Here is a 21,355-nt window from a genome sequence, read left to right as displayed (position 1 = left end):
GGCCATGGCTCACGGGCCCAGCCACTCCGCGGCACGTGGGATCCTCCCAGACCAGGGCGCGAACCCGGTTCCCCTGCATCGGCAGGCGGACGCGCAACCACTGCGCCACCAGGGAAGCCCAGCAGGCGGATTCTTAACCACTGCATCATTTTTAAATTGCAGTGTTGGATATTTGCATTTGACAATCTACAGGGACACTGACTCACAAAGACTGGTGGCAGAGGGACAGCCACTGTTTTTGTCTTTTTTAAAATAAATGATTTTATTTCAGGATAGATTTAGATTCACAGAACAGCTGCAGAGAGTGCAGAGTTCCCACACAGCCCACACCGTCAGTCCTGTTACTAACATCTTACATCAGCAATGTACATTTGCAACAATCAATGAGCCAGCATGGACACACATCATTATTAACTAAAGTTTATACTTTATTCAGATTTCCTTGTTTTTCCCCTAAAGTCCTTTTTATATTCAAGATCCCACCTAGGACACCACATGACATGTTGTCATGTCTCCTAAGGCTCTTTTTGGCTGTAACAGTTTTTTCAGTTTTTGATGATCTAGACAGGTTTGGTCACATAGTCCCTCAGTTTGAATTTGTTTGATGGTTTTTTTCATGATTAGATGGAGCTTATCATTTTGGGGGAGGAAAACCACGGAGGTGAAGCACATTCTCAGCACATTATAATAAGAATACTATGATCAACATGAGCCACCGCTGAAGACCTGAACTGTCTGTCACCAGCCAGCTGAGCGTGTGTCTGCCAGGTTTCTCTACTGTAAGGTTACTTTTATTTTACCATTAGTTGGTTTTTTTTGGCAATTTAAAAAAATTGAGATATAATTCACTTCACATAAAACTCACCATTTTAGGACTTCCCTGGTGGCGCAGTGGTTAAGAATCCGCCTGCCAATGCAGGGGACACGGGTTCGATCCCTGGTCCGGGAAGATCCCACATGCTGCGGGACACCTAAGCCCGTGCGCCACAACTACTGAGCCTGCGATCTAGAGCCCGTGAGCCACAACTACTGAGCCCACGTGCCACAACTACCGAAGCCCGCGTGCCTAGAGCCCGTGCTCCGCAACAAGAGAAGCCACCGCAATGGGAAGCCCGCGCACCACAACGAAGAGTAGCCCCCGCTCGCCGCAATTAGAAAAAGTCCGTGCACACCAATGAAGACCCAACGCAGCCAAAAATAAATAAATAAAATTTAAAAAGAAACAAAAACTCACCATTTTAAAGTAGCCAATTCAGTTGCTTTTAAGATATTACCAATTTTGTGCAGACATCACCACCGTCTAATTCTAAAACATTTTCATTATTACCAAAAGAAACCCGTACCTATTAGCAGTCACTCCCCATTCCCCTCTAGCCAGCCCCTGGCAACCACTAATCCACTTTCTGTCTCTATGGATTTGCCTTTTCTGAACATTTCATATAAATTGAATCATACAATATGCGGCCATTTATGTCTTATTCTTTCACTTGGTATGTTTTCAAGATTCAGCTGTATTGTAGCACGTGTCAATCCTTCATTCCTTTTATGGATGAATATGTTCCATTGTACGGATAGACCCCATTTGTTTATCCATTTATACTTGATGAACATTTGGGTTGTTTTCACTTTTTGCCTGTTACAAATAATGCTGCTATGAACATTCACATACAAGTCTTTTTTTTCAATTCTTGAATCTTTTTTTATCAAAGTATAGCTGATTTACATCATGTTAATTTCAGGTGTACAGCACAGTGATTCAGATATATATATGTGTATACTCAATATTTTGTAATATAGCTTATTACAAAATATTGAGTATAGTTCCTTGTGCTATACAGTAGGTCCTTGTTGTTTACCTATTTTGTATATAGTAGTGTGTATATATTCATTCCAAACTCCTAATTTATCCCTCCTCGCCTTCCCCTTTGGTACCCATAAGTTTGTTTTCTATGTTTGTGGGTCTATTTCTGCTGTGTTAATAAGTCCATTTGTATCTTTTTTTTCGATTCCACATATAAGCAATATCATATGATATTTGTCTTTCTCTTTCTGACTTACTTCACTTAGTATGACAATCTCTAGGTCCATCCATGTTGCTGCAAATGGCATTACTTCATTCTTCTTTATGGCTGAGTAATATTCCATTGTATATAGGATATATGTTTTCAATTCTCTTAAATATATACCTCAAAGTGGAATTGCTGAATTAAACGGTGAACTGTCATATTGGATATTATGACTCTTAAAATTTTGCCAACATCATGTACAAAAAATAGTATCATTATCGTTTGAATAATGCATTCCCTGATCCCCTGAGGAATTATTGTTTGAATTTGCATTTCCCTGATCCCCTTGAGGAAGGGCATCTTTTCATATACTTATCATACATTTGTCACATACCTTTTCATACATTTACTCATATATTTCCATTACCTTTCTCGGCATTCCTCATGCTCTGTAAACCATTCCAGGACACAGAATAACATGGTAACACAAATCTGATCACAAAACACAAAATCATGACGAAAGGATTCCCCAGAGAAAAACTACAGACCCACTTATGAATATATATGCAAGAACGCTAAAGACAACAGAGGCATTTTGTGCATTAAATATGTTCCCGAAAATGTGTTTATAGTCAAATTGTGCAAGCAGAGTGTATTGTGGCGTGAAATCATCTGGAAATGGGTAAAGGAGCTGGGAGGTAATTTGCTCCAGAAGGCTCCCGTGGGCAGAGTATCCAAGAAAAGGCTGGCCCCGAGGTAACCAGATACGCCCAACACAAACAGCAGTATATGTGAGTAGAGACTCAGGTGCTGGTGAGTGGGTGATGCAAACGTTCAAAATGGATCTAGCAATATTCACAGAAAGCTTGAATCCCCTTGCTTCCCAAATTCTATTTCTAAACACTTGTTTTAAGGAATAGAATAAGGACATGCACATCCGAGCATTATTTTTACACAGCAATAAGCAAAACAGGCAAACCTCGCCTTTAGAAATTTATAAAGACTGTGTAGTCATTTTGTTAAATGACGTTTTAAACATTTAAAACGTCATTTACAAAACTGTATGGGCCCATTTTTTTGGTTTATCTATCATCCATGTACTACCTAAGTACAAACTAAAGTTTGGAAGACTGTATGCCAAAACGTACGTTAGAATTACCTGCATGGTAAGAATGAAGGCTTTTTATTTGCTTGTTTTATTTTGTTTCTACAATGTACATGTTATTTCTATTGATATAATAAAAGTTACTTATTATTGGCAAGACAATAAGAAATAGAGGGAAACCTCTAATACGTTAAACGCCTGACAATACAGGATTGGCTGAAGAGGTTGCAAGTCACTGTTATTATCGATAATTACAGTGAGTTAATTCAATAAGTACTTTCTGAGTGCCAACCGTGTGCGGGGCACTGCTTTAAACACTGGGAAGTTCTTTAGCTGTTCTGCGCTGTACATGTGACTAAACCCTTAGTGAAAAAGATAAGGGACTGGAGTAAGAGAGAGAAGTAAAGACGGGTCCTGGGCTGGCCAGGTGGCAGGCACTGCTGCTCAGCTGACAGGTCGCCTCCTGCCTTGGGTCCCCCCCCCCCCCCCCCCCCCCCCCCCCCCCCCCCCCCCCCCCCCCCCCCCCCCCCCCCCCCCCCCCCCGCCCCCGCCCCCCCCCCCCCCCCCCCCCCCCCCCCCCCCCCCCCCCCCCCCCCCCGACAGGCCGCCTCCTGCCTTGGGTCCCCCCCCCGCCCCGCCCCTCCCCGCTCCACTCCGCCCCACTCCGCCCCACTCCAGCCGCGGCCTCCGACTCGCGAGCGCCCCTAGCGGAGGGCCCAACACCGGGTGCAGGGTTTCTTACCTTGTCCGCTAAGCCAGGCAACGCCAGCCAGGCACTGTCTGAACGGCACCCGTTTTCTTTCGAGTCCCCCGCCCTCCACGGAGCCAAGTCAGGACCCAGCCAGTGGCAGCCAGGTGTCCCCCAGGCCGATAAACGGGCAGAAAAGGCACCCGGGCACAGGCCGCGTCTGAGTGGGTGTCTGTCCAGCCTGTTTCGTGATCCGTAAAATCATTTCCAGCTGTGCATGACCTTCTACAGGGCCAGGACTTGAAAACTAGAAAGCAGTTATCTTTTTAAAATCACAAGGAAGGAAACTATGAACTAAGAAAATCCCTCATCCAAACCCATCAACAGAAAATCACTGTTCTATTGGTACCAGTTTTGGAAAAAAAATTTTTTTAATTGAAAATTGGGGATTGAGAAGAAAGAACGGTGATGGAAAGGAGTGTTGCCATTGGCAACCTTGGGTTTGGGCTGGGGGCTGGGGGCCTATTAGGGTGTGGAGGCTGAGCAAGGCAGCACGAGGCCCGGGGGCGGGGTCTGTGGTGCTCTGCTTGGCCCCTTACTCCTGGGACAGGGGACTGAGCCCTACTCCTGGGCTACACAAACATTCCTCCCTCAGACACGCCACCTTATGTCCCCAAAGTTTAAGCACAGCTTGTTCTGGTTGGGGGTCAAGCTGTCATCCTTCCTGGGGGCACAGGAGGCTGAGAGGCAGGAAGACTTATTAACACCACTCTCCTTTCCGTAGGCTCTGGGGAGAGGTGGGGTGGAAGGACCAAGAGGCCTCCCAGTTTCTTCCCCCAGGCAAGACGCAGAGCCTTCCTCCAACCTGGGGGGCCGCGGGGAACCAGAGCACCTCGTGGGGCTGCAGGGGATGGATGGGGGCTCCCCAAGTTGGTCTCCAGCCCACGGTTTCCCAAAGCATCAGTCGTGAGGCTGCTGTGTGGGGACAGAAGAGGGCCGGGGGGGCTTGGGGAGGAAGGAGCGTGAGTCCTGCAGAGGGGGGCCCACTTGTACTCGTCCCACCTGCAGTTGCAAACACCCAGTTGTGACCCACCTCTCCCTGTCGCCCTCTTGGAACCCTCAGTTCCTGGCTATTCTCCACTCTCCTGAACCAAGGGAGGTGGCACAGGTGAGAGAACCGGGGGTCTGAGGGCCAGGGGGCTCCGGCTTCAAACCTTGGCTCCAGCACCCACGGTCAGGGACAGCTGGGCGTGTGTTGTCACCTCTCTGTGCCTCAGTCTCCTTATCTGCAAAATGGGCCTAACTTCCCAGTCTGATGAAGGCTAGGAGAGCAGAGAGAAGTCAAGAGCGTCCTTCACCGCGGTGCTTCTCCCCGGCCTGGCCTGCTGTAGGCGGCTGGCTGGCATCTCTCACCCTCACCCTCGGGAAGCAGGCCCAGGCTGCCCTCGCCCGCCCTCCTTCCCCGCAGCTCACAGCAGGCTGATTCTGCAGGCATCTCTTTAACATTCTCTAACAGTCTTCCTCTTTTCCCTTCTCTCCTGATGGTTGACCTGGTTCACTCAAGAAAAACATCTGTACTTTTTCTTCCTCTCTCCTTAGCCCTTCATTTCTTTGTTCCATTTCTGGGCCCAAAAAAAGAAAAAAAAGAAAAAGAAGAAAAATTATTGTGCAGAAACACCGGCATCAGGCAAGAGGAGAACTGTCCATTTTTCAAAAAATGAGACAAGATGAAGTCTATGTTGCCAAACTGCCAATGCCCTCGAATGCACCATCTCTGGGAACCTCTTACGAATCACCACCGAGATCTTCCCCTGCCCCTGCAGCCTTGCTCTCTCCCAGCAAGAATGTGTAATGCATCTCAAAGCAGGTTTTTTATTTGATCTTGTGATATTTCTATAGCAATCACCTTGCTATAATGCTGTCTTCTGCTAATTTTCATGGTGAATTACAGCCCTTTAGTTCCATTGCAGCTTAAATTGGCTGCTGCCGGACAAATGGAAAAGCTGACCGCCACCTGAGTGGCAGTTCCATGGCTGGGGAAGGTGGGCCCTTGTTAGGGCTCAGTTGTGTCCCCCTCACCCCCAGTTCATGTGTTGAAGTCCTAACTCCCAGTTTTTCAGAATGGGACTATATTTGGAGATAGGGTCTTTATTTATTTATTTATTTATTTGGCTGTGCCGGGTCTTAGTTGGGGCAGGCGGGCTCCTTAGCTGTGGCATGTGGGATCTAGTTCCCTGACCAGGGATCGAACCCGGGCCCCCTGCATTGGGAGCACAGAGTCTTAACTACTGTGCCACCAGGGAAGTCCCGGAGATAGGATCTCTTTTTTTCTTTTTTTTTAATAAATTTATTTATTTTATTTATTTATTTTTGGCTGCATTGGCCTTCGTTGCTGCGTGCGGGCTTTCTCTAGTTGCGGCAAGCGGGGACTACTCTTCGTTGCGGTGCGCGGGCTTCTCATTGCAGTGGCTTCTCTTGTCGCGGAGCACCGGCTCTAGGCACGCGGGCTTCAGCAGTTGCGGCACACAGTCTCAGTAGTTGTGGCTCGTGGGCTCTAGAGCTCAGGCTCAGTAGTTGTGGTGCGCGGGCTTAGTTTCTCCGCGGCATGTGGGATCTCCCCGGACCAGGGCTCGAACCTGAGACCCCTACATTGGCAGGCGGATTCTTAACCACTGCGCCACCAGGGAAGTCCCAGGAGATGAGGTCTTTAAAGAGGTAATAAGGTGAAAAGAGGTCACTGGGGTAGCCCTAACCCCATAGCCCATCTGACTGGTGTCCTCATAAGAGGAGGAGCTTAGGACACAGAGAGGCACAGAGGGACGACCAGGTGAAGATACAGGGCAAGACGGCCGTCTACACGCCAAGGAGGGAGGCCTCATAAGAAACCAACCCCGATGACACCTTGATCTTGACTTCCAGCCTCCAGAACTGTGAGAAAGTAAACTTCTGTTGTTTAAGCGGCCCCCATCTGTGGTACTTTGCTACAGCAGCCCGAGCTGACTAACACAGCTCTGCCTGCACCGAATGGGATGGACCCCAGGAGTGGGAGACAATCCCCAAATGTCGCCACCTGAATGATCGTGATTCTTGTCCCTTTACACACCCCCCGCTCTCTGCGCAGTGGGGCTGGGACCCCACTGAGAGCCAGAAATGGATACCCAGGCACGTGCATTCATGCACGCCCACAGCCATCAGGCCCCAGATCCTTCGTGAAAGTGCATCACCACGGCCAAGTTAGCGAGGGCTCATGCTGTGCTGGGCACAGTGCCAAGGGCTTTCTACAGCGACTCCCCAAAGTACCTATGGTCATCCCTTTACAGGTGAGGAAACTGAGGCCCGTTTTTACTGTGCAGAGCTGGGATTCAATTCGATCGCAGGCAGTTTGGTGCCGTCGCCTCTATGCTGCCAGTTTTTTCTTTCTTAATGTGGACTCTTTCTCGTAAGGAGAAGGTGCTAGGGTGAGAGGCTGAGTAGCCTCCTGGTGTGACCTTGGGCCGCCTGGGCAGGCGCTGGGATGCAGGTGCCATCATGATGATGGGCTGCACTGACCTGCAGGCACCGCTGCCTGTCTCCGTCCCCACTCAGAGAACAGTCAGGGTGCGGTCTGCCCGGCCTCCTGTGAGCGTGTCTGTTGGGAAGACGGCCCATTGGAGGGAAGGAGCTCCTCAGTAGCCATCCACAGCCCAGGGATTGTGGCCAGGGGGCGTTAGCCAGGAGGATGCTTTCGAGGGCCATACACAAACTATTCTTCAGGCTGCCACCAGTCTGGTGTCCTCTCTCCCGTTAGCTCATTTATGAAACCGAGTAAAGATGGGCAGCCTCACTCCCGGCGCATCTCAGCGTGTGTTGCGTGTTCCCGTGGAGACGAAACCAAAGTCAGGTCCCAGTGCAGCTCCAGAAATAGCCTTGAGAAATACCGCAGGTCTTTCCTACATTTGTTTTACAAGGAACCAAAGGGCAGTGACGCTCATAAAAGAGAGAAAAGTTTCTTAAAACCTCTTTCCTCTCAGTCTCTCGAAGCCCCCAGACTACTGCTTATTCCCCACACCCCACCTCCACACCTACCCCACGAACATGTGGATCCTCTGGCCAGGAGCCTGCTCTTTGGTGCGTAAACACAGTCCTTGGGATGGGGCTGATGACGGATGACAGGCCATCTTTTCCAAGCACATAAACTCATCAGAGGGATGAAGAAGCTGCTCAAAGCCACACCGGTGGACAGGGGTCCAGCCAGACCCCAGCGAGCTTGAGTCTAGCCCTGGGACCCCTGACCACGGCTCTAAATGGCCTTCCATCCCAGCAACTACAACACGGCAGCTAGATCCAAACTGTAGTGTGTCGTTACCATTTCTGTGAGTCATATTATACCGTCTTTTCCTGGTTAGATATGGCCTGGGGACACACACTCTCTCTCTCACACACACACACACACAATCATACACGTACCCCAAATTGAGATCATCTCGTTTCCTTGTTTTGTAATCTTCCTTTTCCAATTAACTCTATACTGTGAGAAAAATTTCCCCTGTACTTAATTTTTAAAGTTTTTTTTTTTTTTTTGCGGTACGCGGGCCTCTCACCGTTGTGGCCTCTCCCGTTGCGGAGCACAGGCTCCGGACGCGCAGGCTCGGCGGCCACGGCTCACGGGCCCAGCCGCTCCGCGGCGTGTGGGATCTTCCCGGACCGGGGCACGAACCCGCGTCCCCTGCATCGGCAGGTGGACTCTCAACCACTGCGCCACCAGGGAAGCCAATTTTTAAAGTTTTTCACCATCATCTGGATTTAATCTACTTGAACAGCCACCTAGTGCGGGCACTCAGGACGTTTCCACTCACTCTCATATAAATAACCCTGGGGGCAGGTCATTCCTTAGCACATCTCTAATTATGACCTTGGAATACATTCCTAGGAAGGAAATTACTGGGAACAAACATTTCAAGGCTTTTGGTACGTTTATCTAATTTGTCCTCCACGAAGCCTGTACTGATTTTCATATTTGATGCCCAAGAGGGCATTTCACCTCCAGGAGACTCAGGGTTTTTCTCCAGAGGGAATACCACGTGTCCAGCCTGAGGCTCACTCTACCTTCTGCTGGATTTTAGTTCTCTTGGCTCCAGGCTGTTGCACCCTCCCGAGCTGCCATCTCTGCCAGGGATGTCCTTTCTGTGAAGATGATCTCAGTTCAGAGCTGCTTCTTGGCTTGCAGGAAGCCCTGTCTCCAGAGCGATTGTATGGCAGGGAGCTCATTAATGTGGGCAATTTGGGAACAATACCTGGCCAAGTCCACTTCCCAAATCCTTTCCCTTTGTTTTTGTTTGGGTTCTTTGACTTCCAGCCAATTATTTTCTGGGGATTTCCATGACAAAGCTCTGGAGAAGGGGCCATTTACCTAGCTTGGGACACAAATAAAGCTAGTTCATCTTATTTTTCAAATTAAAACTGTCCTCAGCTTCCCTGGCCAGTTTAGCGGAAATCCCTGTTGGCCTGTCAGGGAAGCCAAAGAAGGTTAGCTGCTTCCATGCAGCCCTCCAGGGGCCCACCTGCTCGGCTGGGCGCTCCTGGTGGGAAAACGGGAGGGTGATCGTTTGTGATGGTGTGTAACCCACCGCTGTCCCTCTTTGACTTTCCAGGCAGCCCCAGGGAAAGACTCATGGGAAGAGCGCAGAGGGAGAGCAGTGCCGCGTGCGGCGATGTCACGTGTGCACGTCCCCCTTGCCTCCCGGGCTCACCCTGGGCCTAAGCAGGGCCTCTGTGGGGAGGGCCCACAGCTCCCGCTTCCTTCCCCGACCGCACCCCACGGCGGACCCGAGCAGGGGGCCTGAGGAGCTCCACAGCTCCTGCCGGGGGTGGCCCTGGGGGGCGTGGCGTCATGCCATGCGGCCCTGGCAGGCGCTCATTCTGCCACAGCGGCTGCCAGTGTCGGACGCCTCACGCCACTCTTGCTCCGTGCCCGCACCTCTTCAGAGGACGGGCGACTGAGTAGCGATTCCAGGAACACTTCCCAAGGCATCTTAGAAACTCGCTTCCTGGAAAAGTCAACCATCTACTCGGTGACCCTCTAGGAGATAACGTGGGAGGGGCCCTCAGAGCCCGGGGTGTGGGAAGGAAGTGGTTGAGAGTGGCTTCTGCCCAGAGGACTAGGGCTGGGGGCCGGGACAGAGCTGCCAGAGGCCTCTGCTTACCACACCCATGTGTGCACACACCCAGCCATACGCACATGCACGGGCACACACACACACACACACACACGCAGAGACACACACCCAGACATACGTGCATGCGCAGACACACACACATGCAAAGACACACACCAGACATACACACATGCACACACGTACGCACGTGCACAGACACACAGACACACACACACACACACACACACACACACACGGAGTGGTCCCTGGCTCTCAAAGGCAAACCTGAAGCAGCTGTTAGAGTGGTCTGTCTGTGGGAACAATGGCCTGCACCCTAGCCTCGGGGACAAGGCATTTTTCTCAGGACTTCCTGGGACACCTGGTCTCGTTCCATCACCTGATTGGTGGGGCTCTGGAAACAGCCTCTGAGGCAGGTTACTAGATGTTGTCCCCTCTCGCGGCCCGGACAAAGGGGAGGAGCGAGGCGGCCCCAGCTCTGGAGGGTACTGGATTGAACAGTGGGCCCCCAAATTCATGCTCATGTGGAACCTCAGCATGTGACCTTCTTTGGAAATAGGGTCTTTGCAGATGTAATTAGTCAAGTTAAAATGAGGTCATGCTGGACTAGGGTGGGCCCAACCCAACGTGACTGGTGACCTTATAAGAAGGGAAGACACCAAGACACACAGACAGAAGGTGGCAAGACTGGTGGGGCGCAGCTCAGAGCCGGGGACACCAAGGGATGCCGACACGAGCAGAGGCTGGAAGAGGCGGGCAGGACCCTCCCCTGGAGCCCTCAGAGAGGGCGTGCCCTGACAGGACCTCGATCTCGGGACGTCTAGCCTCCAGAAAACTGTGAGGGGAAACACATTCTGTCGTTTTTAAGCCACCTGGCTTGCGATAATTTGTTAAAGGCAGGCCTAGGAAACTACAATTGTCCCTTGGTATCCTCAGGGGACGGGGTCCAGGACCCCCATACATACCAAAATCTGCAGAGGCTGAAGTCCCTTGCAACTGGCCCTCTATCTGAGGATGCAGAAGGGCTGAGTGTAATAAGAAAGTCACTTGTGTTTGTTTATATGTTTATTTATAATAAAATCTCAAACTAATAATACAAAAATTCTGCTTTGGTTTATTAATTCTCATTAAGCACCTTATTCACTGGTGTTGTGTTCTTTGCCCTCAGCCCCGTGATGTGCAGATGCTTGACCGCAAACGGACTGGACGGAAAGCCCCCCGCAAGCAGAGCCTGGCCTCCATGCCAGCCAAGACTAGTGACGTGACGAGGAAGAGGGAAACCTGAATGCTCTCTGGGTCCTCCTAAAACTTTACAGCAGAACTGTCTCACTTGAAGGAAAGTTCCAGATCAGGTGCACATATACTCAAATGTACTTATAAACACACATTCCAAAGTCCAACCTAAATGTTTAAAAATTATCCACAATAGCCAAGCTGTGCAAACAACCTATATGTCCATCGAGAGATGAAGGGATAAACAAAGTGTGGTCTATCCATACAGCGGAATATTACTCAGCCTTAAAAAGGAGGGAAATCTTGTCATATGTGACAACATGGATGAACCTTGACGACATTATGCTAAATGAGATAAGCCAGTCACAGAAAGACAAATACTGCAGAACTCTATTTACAAGAGGTACCAAAAACAGTCAAATTCATAGAATCAAAGAGTGGAATGGTGGTTGCCAAGGGCTGGGGGGAGACAGAAATGGGGAGCTGCTAATCAAGGGGCACAGAATTTCAGTGAAGCAACATGAATCAGTTCTGGAGACCTGGTGCACGGCATCGTGCCGACAGTGGACAAGACGCCACTGAAGGCCTTAAACTGCGCTGAGAGGGTAGAGACCACATGCCATGTGTGCATACAACAACGCAACATCTAGCGAAACTCTATCTAGCAAAAAGATTCTGTCTCACACAGGTGGCCAACGGGCACATGAAAAGAGGCTCAACGTCACTAATCATTAGAGAAATACAAATCAAAACTACCTTGAGGTATTACCTCACACCTGTCAGAATGGCCATCGTCAAAAAATCTACAGACAACAAATGCTGGAGAGGGTGTGGAGAAAAGGGAACCCTCCTGCACTGTTGGTGGGAATGTAAATTGATACAGCCACTATGGAGAACAGTATGGCGGTTCCTTAAAAAACTAAAAATAGAACTACCATTCGACCCAGCAATCCCGCTACTGGGCATATACCCTGAGAAAACCATAATTCAAAAAGAGTCAGGTACCAAAATGTTCATTGCAGCTCTATTTACAATAGCCAGGACATGGAAGCAACCTCAATGTCCACTGACAGATAAGTGGATAAAAAAGATGTGGTACACATATACAATGGAATATTACTCAGCCACAAGAAAGAATGAAATAATGCCATTTGCAGCAACATGGAGGGACCTAGATATTAGCATATTAAGTGAAATGAGTCATATAGACAAAGACAAATATCATATGATAGCACTTATATGTGGAATCTAAAAAAAATGATACAAATGAACTTATTTGCAAGACGGAAACAGACTCACAGACATGGAAAACAAACTTATGGTTACCAAAGGGGAAGGGGGAGTATAAATTAGAAGTCTGGGATTAGCAGATACAAACTACTATATATAAAATAGATAAACAACAAGGTCCTACCGTATAGCATGGAGAACTATACTCACTATCTTGTAATAACCTATAATGGAAAACAATGTTAAAAAGAATATATATACATATTTATAACTGAATCACTTTGCTGTATACCATTTACATTGTAAATCAACTATACTTCAATTTAAAAAAATTGTCTCTAAAGACAAGACCCAATTTTTGTGTACTTTAAAACATATTTAATAAACCCGAAAAATACTTTAAAATGATCAATCACTGTTCTCTTCCGTTAGCTTGGATAATTTTAAAATAATGATATTGTTCAGCGTTAGTGACACTGGCTGTGAAACGTTTTAATACTAACCGCTACCATTGAGCGCGCAGCGCGTGCGTGCGCTCTGCGCTTTGCAGGGTGGCTCCTGAGGAAGAGCCTGGCAGGCCCTCCATCACCGGGAGCGGGGCTGCCCCACGGCCCCGTCAGCCCTGCTACCCATCGGGCCTTTACCTGCAGGCCACACTCCATGGGGCCCTTCGCGAGAGCTGGGGGCGGGCAGGTCAAGGCAGGCCTGCTCACCGGGGCTCCGGGCCGCAGGCTTTGGCGCAGGGACCCCCATGGCTTCGCCGACCCTCCTGAGATCACATGGCATCTAGAACCTTCCCCGGCTCACAGGGGCCGTGCCAACAACCGCCTCACCAGAATCCCATGCGGGCGGAAACCTGGGGCTAAGACATTTTACTTAATTAACGCATCCCCCTTCGAGGGAGACCGCATCACCCTCCCCACTTTATGGACAAGGAGGTGCGGGCACAGAGCCATGGCGGGGGGACAGTAGGAAGGCTGTCGCGTGGCTGAGCTTGGCCTTTTCTGTCGGGTTTAACACGATTAGTCTTCACACGCTATGATGGCAGGAAATACACTTCCAAAGGTCTGAAAACAGGTACCCAACCGTTTTTCCGGAACACGCGACATTCTGACTTCATGAAATTAGGTGACAGCTTTCTGAGCAGACCCTTCAGACGAGAGCGCTCGGAAAACACATTCTTCCCATAAAACTGTCCTCTGCCTCGTAAGGACCAGCTCCGCTCTCAGTCCGTTTTCTTTCAAGTGAAAACGGTCATACGGGGCTACATATTGAAATGTGAGAAACAAGTGGCCTGCTGTCCCGCAGAAGCTTACTTTCCTTGGTCAAAACTGGAAAATCTCATTAACCTGCCGTCGGTGGTGCAGAAGTGAGCGGCCACTTGGGAAGACCTGAGGCAGGAGAAGCCTTTCCACCAAGGGCGACCCCGTCCCCACCCCACGCACCTCCGGCCAGCAAAGCACGTGGGGAGGGACGGCCCGGTCCCTGAAGACGCCACAGTCGGAAAACTGACTCTGGAAGGACCCCTTGCTCGGCGCTGGGCCTTGGGCCGTGCGACCTGGAGGCGAGAGCCTGCGGGGGTCGGGGGTCAGGGGTCGGGGGTCGGGCGCGCCCTGCGGCGCCGAAGGGGAGGAGTCCCCGCGAATCACCGCGAGCGGCCGTACCTGCAGGAAGGAAGCAGGGTCCGCGGTTCCGAAGCGCCGCCTCCGGCAAACGCACGTGTCACAGGTCACGGGGTGAATCCCCCGAGGCCGGCGGGGCTGCCCTTCGGCGTGCGCACTGCCGCCCTGCTCTCCCGGGACGAGGCTCGTCGGGACCCGCCCCCGGCCCCGCCCCCGGCCCCGCCCCGACCGCGGCGCCCGCTGCCGGCCCTCTGCCGGCCCCTTTCCGGGAGGAGGATCTACGCCCCCTGAGGCGTCCGCGTCCTCGGGGGCAGCTGCTCTGGCGCCGCGTGCGCGCCGTGGGGAGGCCGAGGAGCCGGGCCAGCCCGCCCCGGGGTCCGGAGTGTGGACGCGGGACGCCCCGAGGGATGGCCCGTCGTCCCCGCAAGGGGCTGCCCAGGGGGACGGTCGGGGCTCTCGGGCCGGCGAGGCCCAGCCCCGGGCCCATCGCCACTGGGGCGCCCTTGCGGGGGTCCGGCCCGTCCAGCCCCAGCGCGGGTTCGACTAATGTTGAAGAGCTCAGGGGCCGTGGCCTTGGCCAAGTGTCTGGGTGGCTGTCCAGCTGGGAGGAGGGGAGGCCGACGCGGAGGGCAGTGGGCCTGAGAAGGGGCAGGTCCTGGGCCGGAGGCGCTGCAGCCTGTTGGGGGCTGTAGGGACCTCAGAGGGGGGGGTCTGAGCTCAAGAGCCATCTGGAAGGGACGGTGCAGGGAGCTCCCTTTGGAGATCCAGAACCTTCTGGAAGCTGGAGCTTGGGAAGCGTGGTGAATGGGGCGCAGCAGCAGCAGCCTGGATGGGTGCAGAGGAAATAGCCGCTGAAACCCTGGGGGACAGAATGGAGGTGGGTGCCTGGACCGGGGGCTGGCGAGGCATCTTTGGGGAGGGGCCTCAGTAAAAACTGAGCAGACCTGGCCTCCTCCTGTCTGCCAGTCGCAGCCCATTGAGCCAGTGGTTCTAGACAGAGTGGCGGGGATGCGGCGGGGGCCTCAGAATCCCGGGGAGCAGCTTCAGCGCACGCACAGCGCTCAGCCCCCGTGGGGCCTCGCCATCATCGTCCCCCATAAAGGTAACCTGCGAGGGCGCCTCCTGTCAGAGAAAGACAAAATCCAAAGGGGCTAGAGTTTCTCCCATCCTTCCACTCCCGAGGGTCCACATCCAGAAAGAATGACGCTTCCCAAATTCAAGGACATCCTTTAATCACAAACTACTTATCCATGATCGAGCCAGAGGGTGGTTCATAAACACCTTGGGAGACAGCTCAGAACCCTCCCCAGAAACACGGACAGCTACGGCCCGCTCCCTCCCAGCACCTGGGCTGCCCTTCCTAGGGCGGCTTCTAGGTCAATGCCTGTGCCGTGACCACGCCAGAATCCTGCTGTGAGCCCTTCTTGGGTAGAAGAAGAGGGGACCGGGGGTCTGCTCTGCCGCTGGAGTCCCAGAAGCCTTGGCCAGGCTCGGCCCCCACGCCCACCCTCTGGCCTGCCCGGCAGCCTCCATGAGCGGCAGCCCTCCCCGTCCCCCGCTGGGAGCAGGGGGCCCCCAGCCTACACGATGCCTTCCAGGCGCCTGCTCCTCCAGACCACCAGCGCCGTCACGAGCAGGGTCACCAGGATGGGCACCACGATGAAAGGGCAGAGGACACCGCTGGGCGGGTCCTGCAAGGCCCTGCCTGAGACGGGGCAGTTTCTGAAGTAGCGCCGGTGGACTGTGAGGAAGAACGCGTCTACCGCCGCGTTTGGCCAGAAGCAGTCCAGCTTCTGCGCCACGTGCCTGGTGCAGTCCGAGAGCTCTTCGTAGCTCCTGCAGATGGAGAAGCAGGTCGTCAGTCCCTGGCGGGCAGGGAAGGTGGGGCTCCAGCCGGGGGCTCCCCACCCCTCTCCCCACTGAGGCGAGCGCCCCCAAAGTCCAGGCCCGAGGCGGGGGGCCTGGCCTGAGAGACACGGGTCCTGGACGGGTCCTGTGCGGGCTCCCTCGATGTCCTACACGTGCTCACACCCCAGAAGGCAAGCTGGGGCTGAGGGGTTCCGGGAGCTGGGATGCCACACCACGGGCAAACGGGAAGGTGGACCAGCCAGGCGTCTTCAGAAGGCAGCCTGGGCCAGCGAGCCCTCAGGGGTGGGCAGACCTGCAGCCTCTTGAGCCCCTTGCTGTCTGCATCACCCCGAGCAGACGCCCCCCAGCCTGAAAGCCCCCCAGGTGTCCACAGGACTCACTGTGAGGCCTCCCATGCTTACCGTGACCTCCCACCCCTCATCTTCCCACGCTTGCTGAGGAGTTTCCCACACCACTATCACCCTTCACTGTAGCAGGTTACAGATTTATTTTGCTTATTGAGTGTAAACACCATGAGGTCAGGGATTTTGTCTATTTTGTTCACCTCTGTAATCCCAATACCTAGAAGAGTACCTGGCACATGGCAAGAACCAGTAAATTTTTTATAAAAAAATTGTGGTAAAATATAAATAACATAAAATTTACCATTTCAACCATTTGTACCTGTACAGTCCAGTGGCGTTAAGTACATTTCCATTGTCGTGCAGCCATCACCACCATCCGTCTCCAGAACTATTTCATTCCCAAACAGAAACTCTGTCCCCATTGAACACTCACCCCCATTTCTCCCTCCAGCCCCTGGCAACTCCCATCTGCCTTTTGTCTCTATGAAATCTGACTACTCCAGGCACCTCATATAAGTTGGCTCTACAATATTTGTCCTTTTGTGACTGGCTTATTTCACTGAGCATAATGTCCTCCAGGTTCATCCATGTTGTAGCCTGGGTCAGAATTTACTTCCTTTTTAAGGCTGAATAATATTCCATTGCTCGTACATACTTCATTTTGTTTATCCATTCATTGACGGACATTCAGGTTGCTTCCATGTTTTAGCTATTGTGACAAATGCTGCTGCTATGAACACGGGTGTGCAATTATCTACTCGAGTCTCAGCTTTCACTTCTTTTGGCTGTATAGCCAGAAGTGGAAGTGCTGGATCATATCATAAGTCTGTTTAATTTTTTGAGTAAATTGTTTTTTTATTTAATTTTATTTATTTATTTTTAAAAAACATTTATTTTTGGCTGCATTGCGTCTTTGTTGCTGCGTGCGGGCTTTCTCTAGTTGCGGCGAGCGGGGGCTACTCTTTGTTGTGGTGCGCGGGCATCTCATTGCGGTGGCTTCTCTTGTTGCAGAGCACGGGCTCTAGGCACACGGGCTTCAGTAGTTGTGGCATGTGGGCTCAGCAGTGTGGCTTGCGGGCTCTAGGTGCGCAGGCTCAGTAGTTGTGGCGTACGGGCTTAGTAGTTGTGGCACGTGGGCTCGGTATTTGTGGTGCACGGGCTTAGTGCTCCACAGCAATGTGGGATCTTTCCGGACCAGGGCTCGAACCCGTGTCCCCGGCATTGACAGGCGGGTTCTTAACCACTGCGCCACCAAGGGAGCCCCTGTTTTTTAAGAAATGAATATTCAGTGTTGGGGGAAATTAAAATGTATTCAGTAGTTTCCAGAAAGTGTCACTTCTGCTCAGGATGGAGAAAGCAACGCCGAGTGTTGATCTCATATGAACAGCAAAAAAAGCTGAAGAAACTACAAAATCATACATTTTCTTGAGTCCATCAGAGAGCTGAGACTGCAAGGCAGCAAAGTAACCTGAGTTTCAAGGAGGAGAAAGATGCAGCTGCTGTACCAGCTACATAATAGCTGAACTGCCCAGGGTTTAGTGTGGGCTGGAGGGTCATTCTGGAATTTCTGGGGCCCCAGATGCAGTGAGCGGGGTTCCATGACTCTCTGCTCTTCCGCATGAGGCTCCAGGGGGCGCTCGTGAGAAAGGTTAGGGGCAGGCAGGGGATCGGCTGCTGTTTGGGGCCAGGCACAGACACCACACATTTCCCAAACCCTTGTCACAGAAGCAGCAACAGGCTTGGGCCCCTGGAGGATGAGCAGCTGATCTTGATGATCAGTGGCTTCAGCTGAACAGGCCTGAAGCCCTTCCTATCTTCCCAGACCCTTCTCTCCAGGAAGCAAAGCCTCGAGGGAGGGACGGCACAGCCTGTTAGCTCCAGGGCACAAGAAGGCACACTGTGCCTGGGAGAAGGATGGGTAAAAGACTCTTTCCCCTTGGGAGAGCAGCAGGAAACCATCCTGGACCTAGGAGCCTGCAAGATACCAAACTGAGGTCTCCTACCACTGGGGGAGTGGCAGGAATCTCCCACCAAGACCCCACAGATACAGGGCAGAGTCTGGCTGCCACAGGGAGGAGGAGCAGGGATCCTGAGGTTGAGGGCGCGGTGGCTTTCTAAGCTGAAGCTGGACCAGGAGAGAGGGAGCCCCTCCCTCTCTCCCAGTACAAACCTGGCATAGACAAGCAACGGCAATCTGCCACAGGGAGGTGGAGAGAGACCTACTCTGTGGCACAGGCATGCAGGGTGGGACACACCACATGAAGGAAAATTCTCTAGCCCCACCCTGAGTACAAGGCAGTGGTAACCCATTGCCAGAGGCATTTGAGGCCTGCGGTGCTCTGAAGGAAACCACAGCAACAACATCCCAACCCAGCTCAACTCCGCACAAGACTGACTGAAATCCCACACTAACAGCCTGACACAAGAGGCTTACTCATTTCCAGGTGTAAATACTATTTACCTCAATCTCTTCTGTTCTACACATGCAAGTTCAACATTCAATAAAACATTAGGGGCTTCCCTGGTGGCGCAGTGGTTAAGAATCCGCCTGCCGGTGCAGGGGACACGGGTTCGAGCCCTAGTCTGGGAAGATCCCACATGCCACGGAGCAACCGGGCCCATACACTACAGCTACTGAGCCTGCACTCTGGAGCCTGCAAGCCACAACTACTGAGCCCATGTGCCATAACTAGTGGAGCCTGCACGCCTAGAGCCCGTGCTCCGCAACAAGAGAAGTCACCGCAGTGAGAAGCCCACGCACAGCAACGAGGAGTAGCCCCCGCTCGCCGCAACTAGAGCAGCAGCGAAGACCCAACGCAGCCAAAAATAAATAAACTAAATATAAAACATTGGGACCCATTGTCAAAAGATAAAGCAATCAACAGAAGCAGACTCAGAGATGACCCAGATATGGTAAGTATCTTACAGGGACTTAAAAAATATTAATATGATAAAGGGACTGTTTGAAAAGGTAGAAAATATGCATGAACAGATAGAGAATTTCAGCAGAGAGATGGAAACTGTAAGAAAGTCAAAGAGAAATGCTGGGGGGGTGGGGGGAATCCCACAGTATCAGAGAGTCCATCTTTGATGAGCTTGTCATCAGACTTGACATCTGAGGAGAGAATTAGCGAATGTGAAGGTGGTCAGTAGAATTACCCAAACTGAAACAAAAAGAAAAACATAGTGCATCCAAGAGCTGTGGTAAATTAACAGCAATGTCAATGATGTCAACTCCAGCTTGTGATTTGAGTTCTGAAAGGAGAAGGAATTGGGCAGAAGAAATATTTAAGAGATAATAGCTGAGAATTTTCCAAAAATAATGAGATGGGGCTTCCCTGGTGGCGCAGTGGTTGAGAGTCCACCTGCCGATGCAGCGGACACGGGTTCGTGCCCCGGTCTGTGAAGATCCCACGTGCCGCGGAGCGGCTGGGCCCGTGAGCCATGGCCGCTGGGCCCGCGCGTCCAGAGCCTGTGCTCCGCAGCGGGAGAGGCCGCAACGGTGAGAGGCCCGCGTACCGCAAAAAAAAAAAAAATAATAATAATAATAATAATGAGATAATAGTTGAAAGGTTTTATATAAGCTAGGATACTGTATCAACTAGGAAACCCTACCTAAGAAATACCACTTATTTGGTATTTGTCCTTGCAAATACCACTCCCGAGCCCTACCCCCAAAGAGATGAGCAGCTTCTGGAGAGAAGGCCCTCTTCTGTGCTTTTGTATAATTCCCACAATGTCACAGTGCCTAAAGCAGCTCCATGGGAAATCAGGCCCAGATTAAACATTTGTCCAATTAACTAACTTCATTATTATTGTTATATTATTAACCTTTAGTCTCCACTGGCTTCCACCATCCAAGTGGAATAAGATACTAAATAAATGAATTAGCATGAATTATTTACTTATTACAAATTAATAATGACTAGTAGGTAATAATAATAATAATAATGAGATGAGAAATCACAAATCCAAGAAGGCCAGAGAACCGCCCCCCCCAAAAAAAAAACCAGGATAAAAAAACAAAGCAACAGCAACAACAAAAAAACAGCCACCTAGACATTAAAGTCAAACTGCTGAAAAACAAAGACGATGAAAAAAATCCAAGAAAAAAAGTCTTGGAGTCATTCAGGAAGAAAGACACCTACAGAGGAACGGGTGATGTGAACTAGAGCAGACTTCTTACTGAGACTATAGCTGGAAGACAATGTGTGGCATTTTTCAAGTACTAGGGGGTGGGGCCCCAAACCCTGTCTGCCCAGAATCCTCTACTCAGCAAAAACATCTTTCAAATATGAAAAAAAAAAACACATGAGCTTGCAATAAAGACCTTTTCAGAAAAAAATGCTTATAGAATTCATTGCCACCAGACCTGTGCTTCATGAAATGTTAAAGAAAGTTCTTCAGTCAAAGGAATATAACAGAAGGAATTTTGGACCCATACAAAGAAATGAAGAGCTCCCTAAGCAGTAAAAATGAAGATATATAAAATGTACTTTTCCTTATTTTATCCAGGAAGTGAGTACACGGAACAGAAGCCACAAGTTAACACAGAGCAGCTGCTCAGAGAGGTACTGAAAGGCTGTCGAAAGGACAAGCGTGGGGCCTCTCCAGCACCCAAGCACCCCTCTACTCCAGCGCCTATCATACGGTCTCTCAATCGCTAGGTCACGGTTTTCTCTGCCCTGGCTGCCCTCTGGGTCATGACCCCAAGTGCACAGGGCACACAGGGCCTCCCTCAGTCCACGTGAGCAGCTAAGTGGATGGGGCACAAGGGGGGAGAGAGTTGGCAGAGGCAGTGGACGGTGTGCAGGACCCGTGCCCACGGGGGGGGGGCGTGGCCTTTCTAAGTGAACGAGGACTCATGTTCCAAGTAGAAAACAGAAGTGGAGAAAGCCACGGGAAGTCAGGACAGACTGGGTCTCATTGTGAAAAAAATGAATTCGCACACATCAAAGGCCTGGCACAAGGTAAGTGCAAGTGTGTCAGGTATTATTAAAAACCAAAGTCCCGGGCTTCCCTGGTAGCGCAGTGGTTGAGAGTCCACCTGCTGATGCGGGGGACGCGGGTTCGTGCCCCGGTCCGGGAAGATCCCACACGCCGCGG

The 21,355-nt window shown here is 51.2% G+C and overlaps 1 protein-coding gene across 1 annotated transcript in view; it reads right to left on the bottom strand.

Moving 5' to 3' along the window:
* Positions 1–15,514: 15,514 nt before the first annotated feature.
* Positions 15,515–21,355, bottom strand: part of RAMP1 (receptor activity modifying protein 1) — a 44,840-nt gene continuing 38,999 nt past the window's right edge. The window contains exon 3 of the mRNA XM_028482985.2: positions 15,515–15,872. Coding sequence (XP_028338786.1) covers positions 15,617–15,872 — 256 coding nt within the window. The 3' untranslated portion in view covers positions 15,515–15,616. The remainder of the gene's footprint in view (positions 15,873–21,355) is intronic.

Source organism: Physeter macrocephalus, chromosome 2 (genome assembly GCF_002837175.3).
Source record: "Physeter macrocephalus isolate SW-GA chromosome 2, ASM283717v5, whole genome shotgun sequence".
NCBI lineage: Eukaryota > Metazoa > Chordata > Mammalia > Artiodactyla > Physeteridae > Physeter > Physeter macrocephalus.
This window is presented reverse-complemented; position numbering and strand designations above follow the sequence as displayed.